This window comes from Gossypium raimondii, chromosome 5 (genome assembly GCF_025698545.1).
Source record: "Gossypium raimondii isolate GPD5lz chromosome 5, ASM2569854v1, whole genome shotgun sequence".
In the NCBI taxonomy this organism is placed as follows: domain Eukaryota; kingdom Viridiplantae; phylum Streptophyta; class Magnoliopsida; order Malvales; family Malvaceae; genus Gossypium; species Gossypium raimondii.
Window position 1 is genome coordinate 23,552,742 of NC_068569.1, and position 18,476 is coordinate 23,571,217.

The 18,476-nt window shown below is 32.7% G+C and overlaps 2 protein-coding genes across 3 annotated transcripts; both read right to left on the reverse strand.

Moving 5' to 3' along the window:
- Positions 1–321: 321 nt before the first annotated feature.
- Positions 322–3,846, reverse strand: LOC105771075 (probable inactive poly [ADP-ribose] polymerase SRO3). Of its 2 annotated transcripts, XR_008195967.1 has the most exons (5): positions 2,767–3,846; positions 1,932–2,173; positions 1,736–1,842; positions 1,043–1,624; positions 322–840 (listed from the first exon to the last, which is right to left on the reverse strand). XR_008195967.1 is itself a non-coding variant. In XM_052630859.1 (4 exons), the coding sequence occupies exons 1-4, from the start codon at positions 3,723–3,725 to the stop codon at positions 1,493–1,495; spliced, it is 1,440 nt and encodes a 479-aa protein (XP_052486819.1). In that variant the 5' UTR covers positions 3,726–3,846; the 3' UTR covers positions 322–1,492. The 2 variants fall into 2 exon arrangements, 1 of the variants encoding a protein (XP_052486819.1); XM_052630859.1 differs by having other exon boundaries at positions 322–1,624.
- Positions 3,847–8,115: 4,269 nt separating this feature from the next.
- Positions 8,116–10,506, reverse strand: LOC105767658 (amino acid permease 6). Its single transcript, XM_012587228.2, has 6 exons — positions 10,422–10,506; positions 9,981–10,308; positions 9,668–9,882; positions 9,423–9,568; positions 8,654–8,887; positions 8,116–8,541 (listed from the first exon to the last, which is right to left on the reverse strand). The coding sequence occupies exons 1-6, from the start codon at positions 10,504–10,506 to the stop codon at positions 8,116–8,118; spliced, it is 1,434 nt and encodes a 477-aa protein (XP_012442682.1).
- Between the last annotated feature and the right edge of the window lie 7,970 nt (positions 10,507–18,476).

The following is an 18,476-nucleotide window of genomic DNA, read 5'->3' on the forward strand; positions in this document are numbered from 1 at the left end:
TAATTTATTTTTATAAGAAAAGCCATGATAATTTTCCGAGAATCTCTGTTTAGTTTATTGGAAAACTTTTAAAGCAGCTGAATCATCCTACTCGAATGCTTTATCAGTCTTAAACAAATTATTCTTCGCATAAACAAATCTCTATTTAGTTTCTTGGAAAACTTTTAAAGCAACTGAATCATCCCACTCGAATACTTTATTAGTCTTAAACAAATTATTCTTCACATCAACAAATCTTTTCCATTTATCAGTCTTAAACAAATTCTTAAACAAATTATTCTTCACATTAACAAATCTTTTCCATGACATTGCAGGCAATGATTTCCATGAATTATTGGTCTTTTGATTTGAGATGAATAAACTTCTGTCTGTAGTAATTTTCTTGACGATTATAATAGGACATGGAGTCTAAGTGATCAAGTACATACAATTATATATTCATAGTGATCAGGTACATAAAGAAAAATCCTGATCGAGGGTTGTTTTTTCCAACAGGTGGTTTAATTCAAACCAGGCATGTCACAACGAAGGAACGACTAGCAGATATATTAACTAAAGGTCTGAGAGTTCAACAACATATCTATTATCCAAGTTGAGGGTGCGAGACATATATCACCCTCCAACTTGAGGGGGAGTGTAGGAATGTATGTTGGTTGTTAAATATAGTGATTAGTTGTTAAATAAGGTTAGGAGATTAGAAAAGTTAGTTAGCAGTCTGTTAGTAGTAGCTCCCTGTATATAAACGAGCTTGTAACCTTATTCTGTGAATGAATTCAACAATTTTCGTTTATTTGCTTCTGTTTAGTTGCTCAACAAACCATCGCGAGTCGACTCTCCAGTCTGTAGTCAGCAATTGAAAAAGGGAATCAAAGTGCGTTAAAAGTATGTACTTCCCTTGCTTTGGCTAGACAATAAGAACTCAAAATCTTCGAAAGAAATTCGGTAAGGCCAAACATACTTACTTGCATGATAACACCGAAAATACTGACCACAAACTTACAAAAAGGAAAACAAAGGGTATAGTTTAGATAAAAGAGTTTACCTTTGCATTTACCAAGGTCTGAAACCCAAAACTCAGGTTAAATATGGGCTGTTTGTCAATCACACTTTATATCTCTTCGGATTGTTAGGATCACCAGCACAGTGTCAAAATCCACAACAGATGAGATGAAATCCTGCTTTCACATGTTCAATATTTCCCAGTATGACCCGGGGCCGGCACAGTATAAGATGTTTTATACCATTCACATTATCATCTCTAAGCTAAAAACCACTGAAGAACTCTGAAGCTCATTTCTTCTCCAAGTTCCAATTTTTATAACCATAGTAAAACCTTCAGTGGTAAAACAAATCTGAAACTGTGAACTGTAAACTGTAAACTCTTTAATTTGTCAACCACAATTGCTACATGTACTGTGGGTTAGTGTGCGGACTAAGCATTTCCTTTCTTATCCTAATCCTTTTCTTTTATAAAATGACAGGGGCAAATGAATCAGTAATTCAAATGCTGGACACTTTGAAATGAGTTAGAACCAATTTCCATAACAGCAGATTTCAGAAACTCGTCATCACCAACAACCAGTCGTAGTTTCTTAGTAAAATCACCCTTGGTCCCTGCTCCAGCCTGTGGTAAACAATTGAAAAAACAAAATTAAAAAGTGTTCATACTTTATAGACAAATTCCGCTACAAGCAACAAGCAAAATCTTCATCTGATTAGCATGCAGCCTACTTACCCTATATGAACAGTATGAAGTTACTATTTCCTCGAATTTGGCAGGAGGAAGAGAGTCCCTCAACTTCCTTAACAATTTTTGAATGGAAAAAGTTGGCCTCACTGGACCTACAAGAAAACAACCTCTTAACTTCTAAACCATATAAAGGAGAGGAGAAAAAAGAACCAAAGACACCAAGGAGAGTATAAAAGTTTACCATGCGTGTTACCCAAAGTTTTGAAACTCACTACACTTTCGGGAAGAATATACATGTTCGCATTATGTGACCATACTACATACCACCTTGGGTTGCTAGGATCATCAGAACCAGTATCAAAATTCACACTTGATGAGAGATATTGTTGAGATCCAGCTTCCACTTTCTCAATATTTCCCAATATAACTTGGCACAGAATAAGATGTCTCACACCATTTTCATCTGCATCAGCTAGAATTGCACTGTAACGGTTAATCCAACATTAGAACAGCTCAAAATAATCAGTACAAAAGTTAAAATTACCCAAAAGTAAGCATGACAAAACCGTGTAGCTTTTAGGCCAAACCAAGCAATACCTCGTAGTTTGACTACAAGTCTCCAATAATGTAGTAAGGAGTAGTTAAAATTATCAATGTGAACTGATCATGATTAAGTTGTTTTTTCCTCCTTAAGATCAACTGGTATAAGGAAAGGAGACTCTATGAACCTCTCTATTTAAGTATTCAACAACAATCATGAGATTATAAGGAAATCATGTACACTAGCTAAAAAAAGAAAAGCATATTTTCAAGCCAAACAGAACCACTATTTAGAGTTCGTCATAATTATATATCTCAAACTTGTACACATCTTTTTTGAAACAGCAGTGCAGAGGTTCTAGCAACTAGACTGTATCTCGAAGGCAAGCCAAAAATTGGCATTGTACCAACTTGGCTTGAATTACTACTGAAGCTAAGTTGATTTCAATCTAGAACTAAATGGTGACCGAGCCAATACTGAGCCACTAAAGTAAAACTAGGCAGTTAACTGGAAAAAGAAAAACGCAATGAATTACCTCAAGTGTGGCAACTCTAAGGGAGACAGATAAACGCCATTCCCGTAAACATCAATAGGCGTAACCTTATTGGGCAACCCAAAACCATAAGCCAGAACACTCCCCACAACCTCGGCGGAAGCCCCATACCATGCATAAGTCACATTTGAAGTGCCTCTTTCAGCCTTAGTAATCTCAATCTGTTTCTGGAAAATTACAAGCCTTGCCTTATCCAAATCCGTTTCCCAATTGCACCGATAAATCGAAGTAACCCTAGCTCCATTATCTACCCTCCTTATTCCGTCAAAGAAAAGGTTATAAACGACCATATACTCTCTCTCTGTTTCATTCAACCTTTTCGCATTAGGCCATTCAGCAGTTCTAATCACATTTACTCCCACGGCTTTGTCAGAGGAACTTTCTGACCCATCAACTTGCTTTCTTTCCGAAGAAGTTCGATCAATTTTACTCACAATATCAATCTCAGGAGTGCGATTATTCTTCTTTTTGCAGTCGCAGCTGATATCATCATCCCTTTCGTTTTCATATTCAGATTTGCACAAGTCTTCATTGCAGAAAAACACGTTGGGGAAAAAACACTTGCCATCTTCATCGATCCAAGCAACTGACCGCCAATTTCCTGTCGAGTAATTGATCTGCTGCATCCTCTTAAAATCAATTATATACTTTGCACCGTCGATCACTGCTTCAATAATCGGTTTCCGCTCCAAGAAACCTGTACGCACTGTTTGTAAATCATCGTCCGAGAAATTCAACCAAGAACCACAGCGATAGTACATGAACCGCGACGGAACCGTGCTCCGTTCGAAATTCGCATTGTTCCGCGAGATAATTCGCCTCGAACAACAAGACCAAATGCGGCAGTAGCAGCCACCGCTGCCGCGTTTCCTTGGACTGGTAGGTGAGGAGAACGATGGCGTCGGAGGAGGAACCCCAACGGCTTCCACCATATCGTTCATTTTCGCCGCCGTTGATTTCTTTTCCCTTGAAAGTTGAAAAGTTTCAAAAATTAAAAATCGTTTACAATTCTCAAAGGATTTCAAAGGAAAGAAAATTTTCCACAAACGGAAAAACACCACTCCTACTGGTCTGGTAGGATTGGAAGAGAAAATCATTTAAGCGCGCGGAGAGTGCCTTGGAAATTACAAAATTAGGTCCATGTGTCAAGAGACGTCTAAGGCCGAATGGCGGGGAATGTATAAGGGCGTTTTGGGTTAAATTAAGGCAGTTATGGACTCCTTTTATGGTTTATTAATATTTAGTGTTTTCCATTATTATCAATAATTATAATTGAAAGTTGTAATATCTTTAAATATTAATTAAGGTATATAATATTTAAATAAATTAATATAATAATACATAAAATATAAATTAATCTAATTTTTATATGCATTTTTAAATAGCTAATATAAACAAGGGGTTTTTACTAGAGTTGCTCATGGGCCGACACAGGCCGAGTTTGGGTCGGGCAAAAATTTAGGCCCATTTACTAGACTCGGACTCAGCCCAAAAAATGTGCCTAAAATTTTGCCTAAGCCCAACCCGGATAAAATTGATAAAACCCGGGCCCAACTCGGCCCGTTCGTATTAATTTTTTATATAATTTTTAAATATATATAATACATCAAAAATACTAAAAACACCAAAATAATTATTTCTCAATAAATTGAAAATAAATTTTAAAAAATATGTAGACTTAAATAATACTAAAATAAATGCAACTTAACAAGCAAATGCCTCTAAAATAATAACAAAATTTACAAATGCCTTTAAAATATTAACAAAATTAACAATAAAATAAGTTTTATACGATATCCAAACAATACCAACAAAATAGTAGCAACATAATAGTAAAATGGTAGCAAAATAGGGAGAAAACAACAAGAAAATAACATTAAAAAAAAGAGCAAATTTTTTGTCCTTTAGTGAATTCGGGCCGGGCCTGGGCCAAAAATGCCTTACCTGAGGCCTGACCTATTTTTTAAACGAGCCTTATTTTTTGTCCAAGCCCATTTTTCGGGTCTATATTTTTGCCCAAACCCTCCCACATTTCGAGCAGGCCTTCGGGCGGGACTGAGTGGCCCGACCCATGATCAGGTCTAGTTTTTACTTGAATAATATAAAAAATAAATAAATACGAAAATAGGATAACAAGAATAATATTTACGGGAATAGGCAAAATAAACAGTGGAATACCAGTGCCGCCTGGCCAATCGACAGCACCACTTTATTTTTAAAAATTTTATTTTTTGGGGTGCAGCTTGATCAATCAGCAATGCCCATATTTAATACTGAAAAATATGAGTTTTTTTAAAACAATATAGGAAAAAAAATTCTTATTGGTGCCGCCAATGTTGGCACCCAAAAAGTTTTCAATTTTAAATTGTTTTTAAGTTGAAATGAAAAAAAAAATGGTGTTTTAAATTTTTCGGGTGTTAAAACATGGACATGTGACTGATAGGTCACATCCGCATCATCCGTTAAGTTGGTGTCATCGATTTGTCAAGTGGCACCAGCTTGATGGATGATGTGGATGTGCCTTGTTGATCACGAGCCCGTGTTTTAATACTAGAAAAAAATTTAAAACATCGTGTTTTCTTTCTTTTTTATTCGTATATTGTTAAAAATCGTATTTTCTGGTATTAAATACTGGTGCCACCAATTGATCAGGTTGCACTCGAAAAAATATTTAAAAAAATAAAGTGGTGTCGTCGATTGGTCAAGCAGCACCTGTATTTCACTGTTGGTTTTGCATATTCCCGCAAATATTATTTCTGTTATTTTATCTTCATATTTATTTATTTTTTATATTATTCAAGTAAAAAAACCCTACATAAGACATTTTGGTAATTTTTACTTCTAAATGCAAAAGCCAAAAACACTTACCTTAACTTTTGTATTTGGGTGAAAAACATTTTTTCACCATAGTTTTGACTCCAAAAGCCGGGTGTTCTTCATTGCTTCTGGAACCTCAAATGCAATAAAAAAAGGTTGTAAGTCGCTTTTCACTTTGATTACTTATGCCATGATTGATTTTGTTTTTTTTTTTTTGTACGATTAATATTTTAATGATCTAACTCTTGAATTTAATATTTCATTCATATAGATCATACATGTCAAAGTTGATATAAACTAAAAATTCTAACTATTTATTTTATATAAAAATATTCAACCGTTGAATATATATTAATATATAGAGTATCTTAGATCAATATGATAGAGATATTGAATCGCTCAAAAATTCACACAAGTATAATTATATTGATAAATTCAATTATTAGATCATTAAAATATTAATCGTACAAAAAATACAGAAAGATGTAAAACTATACCGAATAAGTAGACCTTTCCCCAAAAATATATACCACATATAAAATAACATAAATATATAAATTTCTGTTATATAAATTATTATATAAAAAATGCATTAATCTCACATTACTTGTCCTTACTATCAATCTATGGCCTTGATTGTTTGTTTTGGGTAAGAAGTTTGAATTCCATTGAAATTTGAGGTTTGTGATACATGCCTAATTTCAATTCTATGAAGTGTTATGTAATTTGTAATTGTACAAGCTGGTAAGGGAAACATGAGAAACTGTGTAAGTGGTTACTACCAATAGAAACGAAAATTACCTTCTCTGAGTTTTCTTCTTCTATGCTACATGACTCTTTTTCCTTTCCTTTCTCTCTTCTTCATTCTTCCTTTTATCAGTAAGTTTTAGCTCGGATATTTGGCCCGCATATTAGTATCAGAACCATCGTTCTTGGCTGTGGCTAGTTGTGGGATGAGGCCAACGGAGGAGGACAAGAATTATCTATGATAACATGTTAGGGGAATTAAAAGGAAAAAAGAGATACAAGCTAAACCTAAAGAACTAGACAAGCTGAGCATAAGAATCAACCATTGTTCGATGAATTGTCAAAACTAACTGATAATGAAATTGCTGATCAAACGACTTAAATTACTGAAGGAGCTAATTTTCAACATTGCCAAATGTTGAAGCTGGCATGCATGCAGACAAGAAGCAACAGAAGCTTCCCGAGCCAAGCAGTTGCAGCTGAAGTTCATGCTGCTGTTCATTTTGCTACTTTCAAATGATATTTTGTAACTTAGTTAGATTAGAACTAAGTTGTTGATGTACTTGATGTAATTTGTTGATGTTTGAGCTGATAAATCAGTTTTACTAAGTGTGCAAGTTTTGTTTCAACAAGTTTCAATGTACTTAGTGGTAGTAGGTAATGTTTAGGTAACCATTTTGTTTTTCTTGACCAGCGTATGTCTGGTATATGTAATGGTATTATGCCATCTTACAAGTTAATGAAAAATTCACAAAAGATTCATCATCAAACTCTCATCTTACTTTTCTTTTGTCTTTCAAGTTTGATTTTGTATTGTTTGCTCAGCAAGCATCGGGCCTTCAAGCTCAAGAAACTGCTTACATCCTTCATTTTACATTCTTAGTTCCAACACCAAACAACTACTATGGTCTCCTTCAAGTCTTTAGTTGCTGTGGATAAATCTGTAATAAAAATGGTTCAAAGTCTGATAATGGAGAATCTTGATGAATACAAGACTATGGGGCCATAGGAGCAACTGTCGAGTGAGCATAGAAGTAATTATCTGATAAGCATAAAGGATCATTTTAGTGATAGTAAGTGCATTGACCAGATATATGATTTACATATCCATCATACTAGTTATTCAGCTATGAATCTTCTACTGGTATATATGCTGCCTTGTGTTAATGGGTCCATATCTGGGATTGTTGGGGCTGTAAATAAAGTAATCATGATTCATGACCAAATCCTTGTCAAATATTATTGATGTTATACGGACAGGGGCAAATAAGAATTCCATTGTGGGGGACAATTTTGAATCAAAAAATTTTTGAAAGGTTAAAGTATATTTTTATTATTGTATTAATTTATAATTTTATTTAATTTTTAGGATTTGAAAGTAAATTTATCATTTTTTGAAGCTCAAAGTGTTTATATGGTAAAGGCCAAAGGAAAGACGTACGTTTGTCCCTGCCATTGAATCTAGCAATTGAGTGACCACAATTTGTCACTTCATTGAGAATTGATTTAATCCTCTCTAATGCTTTGGTTATCAAGAAAGAGCAAGGCAGCACCAATAGCAGAAACTTTTATCCTACAATAATTTTGTTTCAGAAGACAACACAAACTACCTAGTTAATTTCCACTAAATTCTTTCTTAATGAACAACCTTTTCCATTATATTCCATATATAGAATTTTTGAAGCACGGTCGAAGACTAAACTCCGACGACACTCTTTGACCTTTTGCAGGCAGTCCGGCCGGAAAAACAGTGATCTTCAACAATGATTAATCTTGAAGCTGAAAGGGCTTGTATGCCTGGAGACTTTGAATCAGTCCTTGAACAGAAGCGGCAGCAGCAATGAGTGAAACAATCAAGCAGGCCCAGGTCAGTATTTTGAGCCACATCCATTTGAACGAGTACTTAGCCATTTTCGTCTGTGCAATGTGTATTTCTATTGGGAAATAGACTACTAATGGCCAAAACGAGCCAGCTCCAATAAGACCCAAGAAGTTATTGAAGAAAGGAAAAAGCATGGCTACCAATGCCGTTACAATAACGTACGTTGTCCTCCAAACCAACCTGAACAAGTTGATGTAATACACACCATAGAATGGAACTCTTACAGCCTGTTCACTTGTAATGAACCTGTTACCCGGCCATCGCCTCGAGCACCAGCCCTCCACGAACCCGAACAACGGTTGGGCAAAAACCTGGATGTATATGTCAATCACGTTACTTAGACCCGTCAACCCCTTGGGCCTTAGGCTTTAGGAGCCTAAATGGTATGCAAGACACGGATCTCGAAAAGGTTAGAGAAATTACCTGATATGCACCAAGAAGATGAATGGCAATACAAATGTTGGCAAAGTCAATTAACCAAAAGGGTTCGTAAAAGCCGAAGCCAGTAAGGAAATTCCCGGGTGCATCGTTTCCGAAGGCTGCATAACCAACAAGGCCGCAAAGTACATAAAATATAGTTGTTGTTGATACTCCAATAGCGGTTGCTCTCTTCATTGATTTGTTCTCCGGTACTACTGGGCTCCATTTGATTGTGTCCTGAAAATAAATAATAATCACTCAAATGAGATAACATAGAAATAAATCTGTGTTAACATGCACATTTGACCAAATCGACGCCAACTAAATAAATCAAAATTAAATTTCATCTCTTGAATTGAGCTACTTCATTGTATTTTCAACTTCTTGTCTACAAATGGCCAATAAGAATCAGTCACTAAAATCCTTAAAGGTCCATAGGGATCTTTGTCGCTCGCTATCCTACGGTAACCATATATCAATTAAAGGGCCAATACGAATGCAGTGTCTCAACTCTCAATTTCTAGCATATATCAAAATACTTAAAAAAATTAAAGGGTTTATGTAAGAATCTGGAAAATGAGAGAACCACACATGCCTGTTAATAATAGCAAGAAATAGGAAAAGAAGTGCTCCAATAGTGCAGCCTATGTATCAGCACAAATAAGTAATATGTTTTTGTGTCTTTGGAAAGTGCTTTTCGTGGATTGTTGGAGGTTAAATGTCTGAATTTTAGAAATGAAAATCGTAAAAAATGGAAAATATATAATCTTGCCTGAATCTCGATGAGGACGTTGGAGAAAGAATAGGCAAAGGCAATGTCCCCTATAGCTTGGAGTGTCCTCCAAACCTTTTCAGACCCCGACACGTCCACCCCTACTACCACTCCTGTTAAGGTTGTCCTTACATCGTCTTCCCCACCTTATTCACACCGAATTCAGACCACAAATTACTTGCATGAAATTCAATACAACAGAAAACCAAATATATTGATCAATTTTGTTTGTAATTCAGCATTACCTGCAACTTTGGCAATGGAGAGTCCAAGGCCAATAAAAGAATAAGCGAAAGACATGACGGATGCTATGATTGAGAGCCATGAAAGCTTGGCGAAGTTGGGGATTTGGCTCAGAAGTATCTGAATGCAGCCGAAGATGACCATGAATGGGTAGTTTGATGTCTCGCATTTCGCATGATGCCCATGCTTGTGGAAGCAATTCGACCTTTTCACCGCCCTGGTTACAAGGGAAATAAATAAAAATAAAAATAAAGACATCAAAAAGGGTTAGTTTAAGAAGAGAAATTTCAAAGTTTGGAAAATGATTATACGTACACCATGCTAATAGATGAAGTGATAGTGTAACCAATGGTTATTCCAGTAAGATTCATGTACTGAGCCAATCCACAAAGCTGGACTTTTCTTCCTCCCAAGTAAGCTCTAACAGCATCCATGTAAGTGTAGTTTCTTTGTCCATTGACAGGGTCAGGAGCCCTATAGGCATCAGCAAGGAGAGTAGAGGTGAAGTAAGTGATGAAGGAGAAAACCACTAGAGCAGCCGGACCACCCACCCAACCCAACTGAGCAACCGCCCATGCAAGCGATAGCACTCCTGACCCGATCACAGCAGTGATAATATGAGCACTTGCAGTTACCCAAGTCCCTTCAAATCAAAATAATACAATATTATATTATTTACACAAAACATGAAAAGCCGGGATATTATATATATATATATATATATATATATATATAACATATTTCAGGTAAACTAACCGGTTCTTTTGAAACGACCATCATCGTCCAAGTTCTTGTTGACATCACCATTCTCATAATCTCCTGGGATTTTCTCGACGAACATGATGAAGCCAAGGTCAAATAAAGAGGAAAAGAAAATATATATAACTGGGTTTTAAGGCTGTATGTATGAGAAATTGTGAGAGGCTTACAGAGAAATATGGAACATATATAGAGGCTTAAGCCTGGAACTGATGAGGGTGGAATTGTTGACAGGGTTAGGGCAATGGCCGCACCATCGACGGTCGTCATTGTGGTTTCTAGGTCTTCTCATACAAGCGGTCCTCGGTTCCGCCCGTATGTTTGTTTTAGGAACTATGCATGGCGTTTGGTAAACCAGATTTGTTATAAATAGAAAATCGAGTACAACAGCAATTGTTGGTAAAACAGCTCCAATCGACCATATCAACTGAGCAAGAGATAGTATCCCGTTTGCAGACAAGTGAAAGAATAATTTAGTGCTTTAAAAAAAACAATAATTTAGGTTTTCAAAAACAAAACAAAACAATATAGAAACAAGGGGAAAAAAACTCAAACTAGATACCACTCAACCTAAAAAACAACAATTTAACAAAAAGAAACATCTTCTGCTTCAAATTAACCCCGGCTGAGCAAATTTAAGGCTTTGTTACTTGTTGCTTTTTTAAAAGTGTTTTTTTAAGCAAATGTAAAAGCATTTTTTCCTAACTTTTTCATTTAGAAAAAGTAAAATGATATGTAATATTCATATCTATATATATAACTTTGCTTTTGATTTAATTGTATACATTTAAAGTAATAGATATACACATTTATTTTCATATTGGATTAATATAGTTGTTTGTGTATGCAATATATTAATGTGAAATGGTGCTAATTCAACAATTTTGTTAATGGTTTGTGAAATTTTAATCAAACTAAAATTTCACTTATTAAAATTTATGTATGACATTACACATTGCATGAAATTTCATGTATAATTTTCAAGTTCATGAAATCATTCCGCATATCCTACGTGTTCTATCAAGGCTACAATTGGGCTAAAAATAAAATGGTAAGTGGTCTTAATAGTGAAATTGGTAAGTGAGTTATAGAATGTTAATTTCAGAGTTCCTTATAGATATTCTCTATTTAAATTCATACATAAATTCATATGTTAACATTAGTGAATTTTAATGGTAAGTTTAATTCTTGGTCATGTGTACAAGATTTCTAGAGAAAATACTTGATGAATCTTGATCATTTGTTAACCTTATGAATTTAGTTAAATTTTGATTCAGTTATATGTTGAACTATATGATGTTTTGATGGAGATTTATATTTTATCATGTTTAGAAGTGTTATGGAATGATGTAGGATTGTTTAGACTTTGTTTTAGATGTTTTAGACATGTTTCGGGTAACTTATCCTCAGTGTTGCGACATCAAAAATCTATGTCGCGACATTGGACATCTAATTAGAGTAATTTTCCCTCATTGCCGTAACATCAGAAGCCAGTGTCACGACATTGGAGCATTCTGCCCTCAATGTCGCGACACCCATTTCCAGTGTCGCGACATTAACCTTGTTTACCCTATTTTGACCTGAATAAGTTCCGAATGGCCCTCGTTTGTAACAAAACTTTAAAGTCTAGAAATGACTTAAATAACTTCAAAGAGTCTATTTATGTTAAAAAAAAGTTTTAAATTTGATGTTTGAGTTAAGCAGCCTTAGTGTCCAAATGTATCATCCCTTACTCATGATGTATTGGTTCATTCCGGGTGAGGGGTGTTATATAAATACTATCAAACATCATCAAATCATAACCATCAATGTATCATCGTTTAACTAACTATTTCTCATAATCAAACTTGCATAAACTATCATAATTATCTACTAATTAAAGGTTAAAGTTCATCTTATAAAACCTTATAGGCCAAATACCAAATATACCAAAATGATCACTTAAACAATAAGCCCAAAACAATCTGGGTACATGTCATTCCAACTCAAGCACATATATACAAACAAAAGAGGTAGAAAAATGATTCTCGAGCTGAGTTGTTAAGAATAGATGCTTTGACACTTTCAACTTATGAAAATCCTCATTCAAGACCTTCACACAAAAATAAACAAAACCGTACGCTAGATATTGAATACTCAATTGTGCTAATATAATTCAAATACATTTCATTAACAATGAACTAAAGTAAATGTATAAATGTATGTATGTATGTATGTATGTATGTATGTATGTATGTATGTATGTATGTATGTATGTATGTATGTATGTATGTATGTATGTATGTATGTATGTATATATGTATGTATGTATGTATGTATGTATGTATGTATGTATGTATGTATGTATGTATGTATGTATGTATGTATGTATGTATGTATGTATGTATGTATGTATGTATGTATGTATGTATGTGTGTGTGTGTGTGTGTGTATGTATGTATGTATGTATGTATGTATGTATGTATGTATGTATGTATGTATGTATGTATGTATGTATGTATGTATGTATGTATGTATGTATGTATGTATGTATGTATGCATGCATGCATGTATGTAAATACAAGCATCAATTACATTGATATTTACTACTTTAACTAATCTTATCTTTCTTTTTTTCCAACTTTATTATTAATTTCACATTCAATATCAATTCTCATGCTTATTCGTTTTAGCCCCTATTATCCACGATAAAAATTAGGACGGATACTCGAATCTATATATCAAGTCCACAACCCTCTGTGAACTAGTACTATTTTATTCTATCACCCTAGTTGTCCGATAACGATGACTTTTAGTATTTGTTTATTCTACCATCCCGGGTTGCCCGACAACGATGGCTAGTAAATTACTATATCGGTGACCCTATGACATGCCAACTATACCAGACTACATCTAACATTGTTTAATGGGGGCATTAACATTATAACATATATCATTATAATATCAATGTCCAAATATTCATAATCACATATCCAAAACAATTTCAAACATTTATCACATTATTCAAATATCATCAATCGAATCCATTATTCAAAGTTTATAGGGAAAAGATAGTATTACCTCGATGCATAGTCATATTGATTATAATGACGTCCGACTTTTCTTTTCCTTTTGCCTTTTACATTCCAAAGTTGTCTTTGACCATGTTCAATAATACAATTATAGAAACGTCGTTAATCACATAATTCAACACAATTCAATGAAATCAAATATTAATGCATTTAATTCAAAACATTTATATTGCACAATTTATCCAATTGAATTTAGATCCTACTTGATAAATATAGTACGGCGACTTCTTGTTAAACTATAGTAAAGAAAGATAAAGGTGCAATACAATACAATAAACACAAAGGAACATTTTCTATGACAAGCAATACTATCAGATTAATGCTTACCATACATGAAGACAACAAGGGTTTTTATACATGACAACCAGGTCTACTAACGGTAGCCACAACTGCATAACCATTTTAACTGAATCTTTAATAACCTTAATAGCGGTACTGATCTAAAACTCTAACACTTAATTTTATTATTTATTAATAAACCCCAAAGTTTTCACCTTTTACAAATAAGTCCTTGGTAAAACATAATTTGGTAATAATCTAATCTTGATTTCAATATTTTTGGTGAATTATAAGAGTAGGACAAAGCCCTGACAACAATACGGCAAGTGCGACTCAAACCCAAAACACATGGGACAGTGAACACCCTAACCATCAGGCCAACACACGGGGTCTATTAACTAAAATTAATCTAATCTCATGCATGCATGAATTTGATCTTCTAACATCACATTTCTCAAATTTTCCAACAATGAAAAATTATATCTAAACTTGCTAATTCTCTAAATTAATTAAGGGGTCATGAATACCTTTCATCACTTAACCAAAAATTTAACCAAAAATTTAAGAAAGAAACTCACCTAACTCTTTGCAAGGTACGGCAACGGAGAAAATGAGAAGGAAGGGGTTTTTTCTTTTTTCCTTTTTCTTTTCTTGGACGGTGAAGAAGAGAATGGAAAAGATGCTTCTCGCTTCCACTAACTTTTAACATAAACATAGTTTAATTAATTTAATTTAACTTATTTAACTTAATTAAATCCTTAATATAAATCTATTATAATCACAATATAATTATCTTATTACTAGTTAGTGCTTATAATCGTTTCATTCCATTAATCCTATATAGAATTGGTTAATTTATCCTATAGTCCCTAACGTAATTTCTAACCAAGTCCCTTTTATTTTTAAATTAAAAATTCAATAGTGATTTTACTTTTACAATTTAATATTGTACTATAATTATCAATCGATTCATTCTAATTTTACTAAATAATTTAATCTATCACTATCTTAGACGACACATAAATTTTCACTTCCAAAATTAACCATCTCGTTTTAGCAATTCAATTCCATATCGGGATTTTTAACACCACTGAAAATTGGATCGTTACAGTTGTTTGCTCTCTCATCTAATGTACAAAGATCAATTTGCCCATTTCTTCAATAGAGAGATTAAAATACAATCCAAGGTATAATGCACGGGGTTTTGTGGTACATTTACCTTCATACGATATTTTTATTGTATTTTAGTTTATTTTATATTTGCATAATTTATCATAATTACTAGAACACAAATTTAAATTTAATTGCATAAATATAAATATTAGATAAATAATAAATATTTACTATAATTTAAATTAGTTTTATTTATAATTAAGTTTTTAGACCCGAGCATAGTAAGGTCATAAAATCTAGTATATATAAACATGAATCACTAAACTCGACGTGAAACACGGGCATTATATTAGTTATCATATAAAAAGAATTTCTTAAACTTAAAATCAAGTATAGACGGGTTTGTAAAGGCATAAGATAAATGGATATGAATGAGTGTTTTTAATTAGCTATTAGATGACTTACGTATCTTCGACCAATAATATCAGTGGAAAGTGCAAAGGGATTTGTGGAAAATGGTGGAGAAGAAAAATCATAGACGGGAAAAAGAACAGGGTTTTGGTTTTGTTTTCCAAAATTATGAGTTTAGTACAGCCATTCAAAATCGAGTTTCCAAGTCCTCTCTTCTCCTCCACAATAATCACAATCCAATCCGATCAAAACGGGCAGAAATTTTCTCGGCGATCGAACATGCCCTATAGGATATGGCTTATCCCTATGCTTTCTATACTTGTTCTACTATTACTATTATCACTTTTCCTACTCATGCGTCCAACATCAACCACAAACTCAATAAAAAAACTATTACGTTGTTAATTGTTTCCTGTGATTCTTCATTACTTTTGTTTTTTGGGTTATAATTGTAGGAAAGAAAGTCATTAAAGAGATTCGAAGAAACCTAATTGACGTAAAACCGCCTTCAAATCATGCTCATGATGGATCGGGCCATTAATTTGGAATGTCATCATACAAATAATCTTGAGAAAAATATTTTACTTGGACGATCAAGACTCAACTCAAGGTCATATGATTTGTGGACAGATAGTAGACATGATACTTTGCCATATTTTTTTTTTATTTTTCTTCTCATAGTAACGTTTAAATTCTTATGTATTTATAAAAGTTTTATTTGATATTATTAATAAATTATATTATATAAAATTGGTTATATTTATGTTTTTGTATCACGTTTATTATTATTATTTTTGGTAAGAGAAGAGAGCTAGAAACCAAAGTTTTTACATAAAGCAATTCCTTTCAAAGGTAGTCTCTAGCTTACCGCTAGAAATAATCCTTTCAAACCCATCTAAAATTTTGATACTAAATTTCGCGTCAAATCAAGATAAATGTGATAATTTTTTATAATAAATTATTTCGAAAATTACGGATGAAATAATAAATTTTAGATTGTGGACTTATTTACAACTTTAATTTGATTTTAAGATTAAATTGAAATTTCAACTATTAAAGGAGACTGATCTTGTAAGTAACTTTTTTCATTTTCAATAGGTTAGTGGCGTGCGATGTGTTTATTATTATCATTATTATCATTATCATCGAGTTAGTTTGTTGATGTGATATTAATGGCTAATCCAATAACAATACGTGGTAACCTCTTAATGACATAAATTGAAAACATTTAGAAAAATCAGTAAAATATATAAATTAATAAAAATGTAATTCTTTTTCAAATCAAGAATTAATCTAGACAAAGATTGTCAAGATGCATCTAAATATAGACACGTTCATTTGTCCATATTCATTTCAGATGTATTCTTTTACTAAACTTGTATGTTTTAATATTTTATAAAATGTCATGTTATTATTATTTTGAAATTAAAAGCATATATATAATTGTAAAATATATAAATTAATAAAAAAGTATAAGAAAAGTTTTTACATAAAATAACCTAGTTAAATGGTTATCCAAATTCAAATGCATCTAAACAATCATTTGTCCAATTCATCATGGATGTGATTTTAGTTGTTTTATATTTTATATATTTTTATAAATTTATAAATTTTAGTTCTTTTACATATTTTACATATTTTAAAATAATAATAACCTTAAAAACTAATATTTTATAAAAAAATTATATAAACTTATTAAAAATACATCTAGAATGAATTTAGACAAATGTGTGTCCAGAATCAAATGTATTTGGACAACCACGTGTTCAGATTCATTCTTAATGTGAAAAAGTTATACTTTTTTTAATTAATTAATATATTTTTAAAAATTAATTTATTTCTGCCATACGTCATACTAATAGGTTACTGCGTGTCACCATTAGATTGGTCATCAATACTACATCAACACCAACTAACGACATTAGTGCAGAGGTATCAACTTGCATGACGAAATATAAGTTCGGATATCAACTAGGTACAAAAAGTTTAACTAGGTGCTTTTAGACAATTTTGGAAGCAAACTACATATTAACCCTAAGTCTAATTAGATTAGTATTTTTTATTAAAGTTTTAAAAGATTTTTGTGAGATGTTATATAAATAATTATAGATTATTTTACTAGAATTATTATTAAGATAACTTGCTTTTATTAATAACTAGAAATAGAATTAAATTAGGAGTCCTCAATGCACCAAATTCATTCGTTTCATCCATCTTCCCCACTAATTTTATTAGTGTCGGGATTTAATTCACTTCAAAACTCTGCTCCCTTGCGTCCAAAATTCTTGTCGTGCTTGCCGATCAAAGGTTGTTTCGCCATTTGTTCAATTCAATTTTGCCACCAATCAAGGCTACCTTGCTTTCCTCGACACTAACCGATCAATCCCATTATCATTCAAATCATTGCGACCAATTACTACTTAAATTTGCTTCTTGCCGATCAACTAACTACTTGCCGATTAATCTGCCTTTTCTGTTCTATTCATTGTTCATTAAACTGTTGCCTTGCCACCTACTTGCCATGCAATGATGCAAATTCATTCCAAAATTAAATTATTTTTGCCACTAGATTATCATAAGTGCTAAAAGTAACATTTTAATCTCATTTTTAATATGTTTTTGAGTGATTATTCTATGTTAATTGTGAATTTTATGCTCCTGGTTCTTTAAATTCATGTTTTTATACTTAGGATAGCATTTGGAAACAAAAAGAGCTAAAAATTAACGAGTGAAAACCGATTATACTGTGTTTTGAATTTTTTTTATTTGCAAGCATAAACTAATTTTCTAAATACCTAGGGAGATGTACCCTGTGATGGATTCTTTCGTTTGATTTTTATTTTGCGCAATAAATATTTAGTTTCTTATTCTCAATTATGTGTATTCAATTCTTAATTTGATGTTTCTAATAAAATATTTAGTTTCTTATTCTCAATTATGTGTATTTAATTCTTGATTTGATGTTTCTAGATTATTAATAAATGTTTGATGTGCTTAAATCAGAGGAGGAACAGACCCTGTTTAAGAATAGATCTTGCGTAATTGAGTGGAACTGTATGCAATCATAGAAATAGGATGACATAAATCTATCATATTAGAGTCAAATTTAATAGGGGAATCCATAAATCAAGTTAATGCAATAATAGAGGTTTTAATTAGTCAGTTGCTCTTACTCTCG

Excerpts from the sequence above, each read along its gene's own strand:
- LOC105771075 (XM_052630859.1), bottom strand. The coding sequence starts at position 3,725 with ATGAACGATATGGTGGAAGCCGTTGGGGTTCCTCCTCCGACGCCATCG. Across the intron at positions 2,174-2,766 it reads TTAGAGTTGCCACACTTGAG|TGCAATTCTAGCTGATGCAG; the intron begins GTAATTCATTGC and ends TAACCGTTACAG. Across the intron at positions 1,625-1,735 it reads CTTCATACTGTTCATATAGG|GCTGGAGCAGGGACCAAGGG; the intron begins GTAAGTAGGCTG and ends TGTTTACCACAG.
- LOC105767658 (XM_012587228.2), bottom strand. The coding sequence starts at position 10,506 with ATGTTCGTCGAGAAAATCCCAGGAGATTATGAGAATGGTGATGTCAAC. Across the intron at positions 10,309-10,421 it reads TGGTCGTTTCAAAAGAACCG|GGACTTGGGTAACTGCAAGT; the intron begins GTTAGTTTACCT and ends TTTGATTTGAAG. Across the intron at positions 8,888-9,422 it reads ACGTCCTCATCGAGATTCAG|GACACAATCAAATGGAGCCC; the intron begins GCAAGATTATAT and ends ATTTATTTTCAG.